Source organism: Babylonia areolata, chromosome 22, assembly GCF_041734735.1.
Source record: "Babylonia areolata isolate BAREFJ2019XMU chromosome 22, ASM4173473v1, whole genome shotgun sequence".
NCBI classification, from domain to species: Eukaryota; Metazoa; Mollusca; class Gastropoda; order Neogastropoda; family Buccinidae; genus Babylonia; species Babylonia areolata.
Window position 1 is genome coordinate 26,289,675 of NC_134897.1, and position 7,500 is coordinate 26,297,174.

Here is a 7,500-nt window from a genome sequence, read left to right on the forward strand (position 1 = left end):
TCTCTCTCTCTCTCTCTCTCTCTCTCTCTACATATAGTTCACACTCTCTTCGTGTCCTGGGCTCCGCTCCTTGCAGAAAGCACTGAGGCAAGACCAGTAAAATTTCAGAATATCAACAACAGTTGGCTCTTCTTGTATCCTAAAAAAAGCAGCAAATTTTCGCTGTAAAAACAGCTTCTGCAGGCAAGGGTACTTAGAATACAAGTTTTAAAGACATGAAGAGCCTACTGTTGTTGATATATATATATATATATATATATATATATATATATATATATATATGTATATATGTGTGTGTGTGTGTGTCTGTCTGTCTGTCTGTGTCACACACACACACACACACACACACACACACACACACACACACACATATATACATGCGCACGCGGGCGCGCGCACGCGCTCACACAAACAAACACACAAATAAACACACACACACACACACACACACACACACAAACAAAACAAAAACAAACAAACAAACAAACAACAACAAAAACAAAAAAAACCCCACATACACGCACGCACACATGCATTCTCTCTCTCTCTGTCTCTCTCTGTCTTTCTCCCTCTCTTTCTCATGCGCGCGCGCACTGATCCACTCAATAGTATTCAGCACAAAATATCGATTGATTGGTGTGTAGACATATGTGAGATAACATCCAGTCCTACATAGTGTCGGTGTGTGAGGCGTTCCATGTAGTTCCCATGTCGTGTTTCGGAGACGTTCAAGTGATAACCTATCCGGTATTTTATCTCAGTTACGTGGAGAATTGGTTTGGTGGTTAGGATTGTAAATCACTTGATATGACACGTAAAACTTATCTCTGTCTGCCTGTATCTGTTTTCTTCTCTCTCTGTTTCTGTCTGTCTGTCTGTCTCTGTGTCACCGTGTCTCTTTCTGTTTCTCTTCACACTTTGAGAAAATCTTGGTGAATAGTGAAACAGCTACATACCCATTTTAAAGAGTTAATTGCATTCCGTGTTGGCACAAACTACATCAAATGCATATGCAAAAGCTACCGTATAAATCTTATAGAATGTTGCTAGAGTTGCATGACAGTGGTAAGAGAAACTGGGCGTCAGATGTGAGAATGTTTTTGTATGAATATACTTTTAGTTACGTTTGGACGAAACATGATGTCGGAGGTGTTCACGCTTCTGGTCGTATATTTCGTCAAAGAATAATGTTTTGTGGCAAGACTTGAATAGTCATGTTCGAAATAATGAAACATTTCAATTTTACTTACAGAACGTTCAGTTATGTAACGTGTTTGCCTCTCTCTCTGTCTCTGTCTCTCTCTCCCTCCCTCCCCCCCCCCGCGCCCCCCCCCCCCCCTCTCATTCGCCCGTCTCCCCCCCCCCTTCTCTGTTCATACAGACATATTGAAACGCATGATGACAAAATTTAGGTTTGGTATTACTGATATTAATTTTGTGTCCATTGTTACCGCTATCCAGAGACGTGTTATCGTAAAATGAAATGCTCCTTCCCTCTTTCTGTCTCTCTTCCTCTCTTCCTCTTTGTCTCTGTCTCTGTATCATACACACACGCGCGCGCGCGCGCACATACACACACACACACACACGTGTGTGTGTATGTGTTAATACATATATATGTATATATATATATATATATATATCACACAAAAAACATTGTGTCATTGTTCATTTTGCAGAGAGTCTGTCAGTGGCTGACCCCAGAGACCGACAGACAGACCAGGCACCATGTTCATCGTGCTGCTGGTGAGCGGCCTGCTGGTGGTGGCGGCCATCCAGCTGTTCCACTGGCTGCAGAGCAGATCCACCCTCCCCAACCTCGCCCTCCACACGCGCCACGTGCTCGTCACGGGCTGCGACACGGGCTTCGGCAGGCGCCTGGTGCTCCGATTGGACATGATGGGCTGCAACGTGTTCGCGGCCTGCCTGACCGAATCGGGCTCCAGCGATCTGGCGGAAAAGACGTCAGAGCGCGTGAAGACCCTGCTGATGGACGTGACCCGGGATAACGACATCGTGCGTGCCCTCAAGGTGGTGGAGGCACTGCTGCCTGAGGGTGAAGGTTAGAGGGTGGGGAGAGGTTGCGTTACGGTGCTGGTCAGACACCTGCTTAGCAGATGCGGTGTAGCGTATATGGAATTTGTCCGAACGCGGTGACGCCGCCTTGAGTAACTGAACTGAACTGAACTGGGCTTGGGGGGAGGTAAGGGGTTGGCGGGGGTAGGGGGAGTGGGGGGCCGGGGGGGGGGGGGGGGGCAGTTCTCTCTGCTTCAGTCGTCTCCCACACAAAACATGGCTTGATACTTTCATTTTCCATTCGCTTTATTTTAGGGGGAAAATGTGATTTGTTCGGGGTTTTGTTAGGATATTCTTATTTTTAGACAGAATGTTCAATAATGTTATTTTTGCCGCCAGTCTTTAGGGGGCAGGGGTGGGGGTGGGGGGGCTGCACTCTAACCAACCAACACTGTTCTATCCCATGTCATGTATGCACCAGGTCTGTGGGCCATAGTCAACAACCTGATAACCATGGCTCTGTGCTGGGTGGGGGGTGGGGGTGGGGGTGCTGCACTCTTCTTCTTCTTCTTCTGCGTTCACTCGTATGCACACGAGTGGGCTTTTACGTGTATGACCGTTTTTACCCCGCCATGTAGGCAGCCATACTCCGTTTTCGGGGGTGTGCATGCTGGGTATGTTCTTGTTTCCATAACCCGCCGAACGCTGACATGGATTAGAGGATCTTCAACGTGCGTATTTGATCTTCTGCTTGCATATACACACGAAGGGGGTTCAGGCACTAGCAGGTCTGCACATATGTTGACCTGGGAGATTGTAAAAATCTCCACCCTTTACCCACCAGGCGCCGTCACCGTGATTCGAACCCGGGACCCTCAGATTGAAAGTCCAACGCTTTAACCACTCGGCTATTGCGCCCGTCGGTGCTGCACTCTAACCAGCACTGTCTAATCCCATCCCGTGGCATGTATGCACCAGGTCTGAGGGCCATCGTCAACAACCTGATAACTATGGCTCTGTGCTGGGTGAGGGGTGGGGGTTGGGGGGGGGGCTGCACTGTAACCAACACTGTCCAGTCCCGTGTCATGCACCGGGTCTGAGGGCCATCGTCAACAACGTCCTAATAATCATGGCTCTGTGCGGGGGGAGGGGGAGGGGGAAGGGGAGGATACTGAGAGGGGGGCTACACTCTAACCAACCAACACTGTCCTATCCCGTGTCATGTGTGCGCCAGGTCTGTGGGCCATTGTCAACAACGCCGGGGTGTTCGGGCCGCCCGGCCCAGCGGAGATGATGACCCGGAAGGACTTCCTGGGGCCGCTGCAGGTCAACCTGCTGGGCATGACCCAGGTGAACCGCTGCTTCCTGCCCTTGGTGCGGCGGGGTCAAGGCCGTATCGTCAACACAACCAGCGTGGTGGGTCGCTTCGCCCTCAGCCCCACCCCCTACGTGGCCTCCAAGTTTGCTGCTGTGGGCTACACCGACATGCTGAGGTGAGTCGTTGATGATGATGGTAGAGGTGGTGATGGTGGTGGTGGTGATGATGATGGTGGTGGTGGTGATGATGATGGTGGTGGTGGTGATGATGATGGTGGTGGTGGTGATGATGATGGTGGTGGTGGTGATGATGATGGTGGTGGTGGTGATGATGATGGTGATGATGATGGTGGTGGTGGTGGTGATGGTGATGATGATGGTGGTGATGATGATGGTGGTGATGATGATGGTGGTGGTGATGATGATGGTGATGATGATGATGGTAGAGGTGGTGATGATGATGGTGATGATGATGATGGTAGAGGTGGTGATGGTGATGATGATGGTGGTGATGATGATGGTGATGATGATGGTGGTGGTGGTGATGATGATGGTGGTGATGATGATGGTGGTGGTGATGGTAGAGGTGGTGGTGATGATGATGATGGTGGTGATGATGATGGTAGAGGTGGTGATGATGATGGTGATGGTGGTGATGATGATGGTAGAGGTGGTGATGATGGTGGTGGTGGTGGTGATGATGGTGGTGGTGATGGTGGTGGTGGTGATGATGATGGTGATGGTGATGGTGGTGGTGGTGATGATGATGGTGATGATGATGGTGATGATGATGGTGGTGGTGGTGGTGATGATGGTGGTGGTGATGATGGTGGTGATGGTGATGGTGGTGGTGATGGTGGTGATGATGATGGTGATGGTGGTGATCATGATGGTGATGATGATGGTGGTGGTGGTGATGATGATGGTGATGGTGGTGATGATGATGATGATGGTGGTGGTGGTGGTGGTGGTGATGATGATGATGATGGCAGAGGTGGTGATGGTGATGATGATGGTGGTGATGATGATGATGATGATGGTGATGGTGGTGGTGATGGTGGTGATGATGATGGCAGAGGTGGTGATGGTGATGATGATGGTGGTGATGATGATGGTGATGATGATGGTGGTGGTGGTGATGATGGTGGTGGTGATGGTGATGATGATGGTGGTGATGATGATGATGGTAGAGGTGGTGATGGTGATGGTGGTGATGATGATGGTGATGATGATGGTGGTGGTGGTGATGATGATGGTGATGATGATGGTGGTGGTGGTGATGATGATGGTGATGATGATGATGGTAGAGGTGGTGATGATGATGGTGATGGTGGTGATGATGATGGTGATGATGATGGTGGTGGTGGTGATGATGATGGTGATGGTGGTGATGATGATGGTGATGATGATGGTGGTGGTGGTGGTGGTGGTGGTGATGATGATGATGATGGCAGAGGTGGTGATGGTGATGATGATGGTGGTGATGATGATGATGATGATGATGATGATGGTGATGGTGGTGGTGATGGTGGTGATGATGATGATGGCAGAGGTGGTGATGGTGATGATGATGGTGGTGATGATGATGATGATGATGGTGGTGGTGGTGGTGATGATGGTGGCGGTGGTGATGATGGTGGTGGTGGTGATGATGATGATGGTGGTGGTGGTGATGATGATGGTGGTGGTGGTGATGATGGTGGCGATGGTGATGGCGATGGTGATGATGATGATGGTGGTGGTGATGACGATGATGGTGATGGTGATGATAACGGTGGTGGTGGTGGTGATGATGATGGTGGTGGTGGTGGTGGTGATTATGATAATGATAATGATAATGATAAGAATGCACTTACACAAGGAAGGAAATCCGAAATCATCGTCTTTTTCTTCTTCTTCTTCGTTTGTGGGCTGCAACTCCCACGTTCACTCGTATGTACAAGAGTGGGCTTTTACGTGTATGACCGTTTTTAACCCGCCACGTAGGCAACCATGCTCCGTTTTCAGGGGTAGTCCAAAATAAGTATCCATATCAGATGAAAATGTATAACGACGACGGACAACCTGACGTGACAGCTGTTTCAGACAGCCCTTCACTGAGACAGCGTCCTCGCCAAGGGTGGTGAAGGGGTTAATGTATTCACTTATCGGTTTATTTTGTTTGATTAACTCACTCAGTACGGCCAGTTCTCTCTTCTCCTCTGCACAGACCCCTCGGATGTCCAGTGGGTGTCTTAATGACCCAACCTTTAGCTTCCGTCGTCAGAACTGTGGTATTCTTTGTCAACATTCACCTCTTCAGTATAAGAGCCTTCCGCTTGCAATATTTTGATGATGGTAATTGGGGTGAAACGCTGTTAACGTCGTCTCTTTCGCCGTTCGTATGGAGAGAGTTAACTTATTTCATTTTAGGCTAATGTTTTGCGCAAACCAAGGGTAGACTCTCTAGGCCTGACTAGCACATTAGGTTTATGTATGGGTCAGGCATCTGCTCTCTTTTTTTATTTAAAGCTGATGTGGTGCAGCGTATATGGGTCAGTCCGTACGCTTTGATTCCTCCTTGAAACTGAAGCTGTCGTTGTCAGCATCCGTTGATGATAAAGATAGCATACGGGAATCAAACCCGTGGACATTGCTTTCCTAGACAGGCACACGACCGCTGGGCTACCGGTGGAGTGGTGGTGGTGTAGTGGTAACGCGTCTGTCTTGGAGGTGAGAGGATTTGAACGCACAGGATCGAATCACACAGTCACCAGTAATCTCTCCCCCTCCACTTGACTTCAGGTGGTGGTCCGGACGCTAGTCATTCGGACGAAACGAGAAACCGAGGTCCCGTGGTGTAGCATGCACTTATCTCACGTAAAAGAACCCACGGCAAAAAAAGGGGTTGACCCTGGCAAAATTTTGTTGAAAAACCCACTTTGACAGGAAAGCAGATACACTATCCAACAGAAATAAAAGGTGGCGTTGCACTACAGCAACGCGCTTTTTGGGGGGAGAGCAGCCGGAATTACACACAGATAAATCTGTTTTGACAAACAGTAGGCTAATACAATACGGAGCAATACAGTAGAATACAATACACAACACAATGCAGTAATGCACAATGCAACGCAATACCACTTCATTGGTGGTGGTGGTGGTGGTGGTGGTGGTGTGTGTGTGTGTGTGTGTGTGTGTGTGTGTGTGTGTGTGTGTGTGTCTGTCTGTCTGTCTGTCTGTCTGTCTGTCTGTCTCTGTTTGTGTGTGTGTGTGCGTGTGTGTGTGTGTGTGTGTGTGTGTGTGTGTGTGTGTGTGTATGTGTAAGTGTGTGCGTATGTGTGTGCGCCCGTGCATGTGTGTGCGTGAACGCGCGCGTGTGTATTGCGCGTATGTGTGTGCGTGTATTTGCGTGTCTCTCTCTCTCTCTCTCTCTCTCTCTGTATATATATATATATATATATATATATATATATATGCATGTGTGTGTATGTATAAATAATTGTGTGTGTGTGTGTGTATGTGTGTGTTTTTATATCTGTGTGTGTGTGTATGTGTGTGTGTGTGTTTGTGTATATATATATATATGTGTGTGTGTGTGTGTGTGTGTATGTGTGTGTGTGTGTGTGTGTGTGCACTGCAGACGGGAGCTGTCCCAGCAGGGGATAACGGTGCACTCTATAGAGCCCGGAGCCTACAACACCAATCTGCTGGATGATGACACCCTGCACACAGCCCTCACCACAGTCTTCGATGCCGCCCCTCAGCACGTGCAGCAAGTCTACGGGGCTGACTATGTGCCAAAAAGTCAGTGAGACGTCCGACTGTTGTGTGGGTGGGTGGGTAGGCGGAAGTGGGTCCTTGTGTGGGTGGTGTGGTGCTGTGGTGGATGTTTCTGTGTGTGTGTGTGTGTGTGTGTGTGCTTTTATGCGCTTTTATGCGCGTGTTTGTGTGTGTATTTTTTATGTGTGTGCAAGTATTCGTGTGCAAGTGTTCTTGTGTGTACAAGTGTGTGTGTGTGTGTGTGTGTGTGTGTGTGTGTGTGTGTTTATGTGTGTGTTCGTGCGTGTCTGTATTTCGTTCTTTCTTTAGAACGTCTTTTCACTGTGAGTGATGTTAGACGAGGGTAGGATAAAAATCGAAGGGGGAAAAGAAATTACTGTGTACGCATGCGAGTGAGATAAAGTG

The 7,500-nt window shown here is 48.7% G+C and overlaps 1 protein-coding gene across 1 annotated transcript in view; it reads left to right on the plus strand.

Annotated features, from left to right (window-relative positions):
* The window catches only part of LOC143297310 (retinol dehydrogenase 7-like), a 12,238-nt gene that overhangs the window by 2,642 nt on the left and 2,096 nt on the right, over nucleotides 1-7,500 (plus strand). Inside the window, exons 2-4 of the mRNA XM_076609589.1 lie at nucleotides 1,680-2,062; nucleotides 3,251-3,509; nucleotides 6,956-7,119. Of these exons, the coding sequence (XP_076465704.1) occupies nucleotides 1,729-2,062; nucleotides 3,251-3,509; nucleotides 6,956-7,119 (757 nt within the window). The 5' untranslated portion in view covers nucleotides 1,680-1,728. The remainder of the gene's footprint in view (nucleotides 1-1,679; nucleotides 2,063-3,250; nucleotides 3,510-6,955; nucleotides 7,120-7,500) is intronic.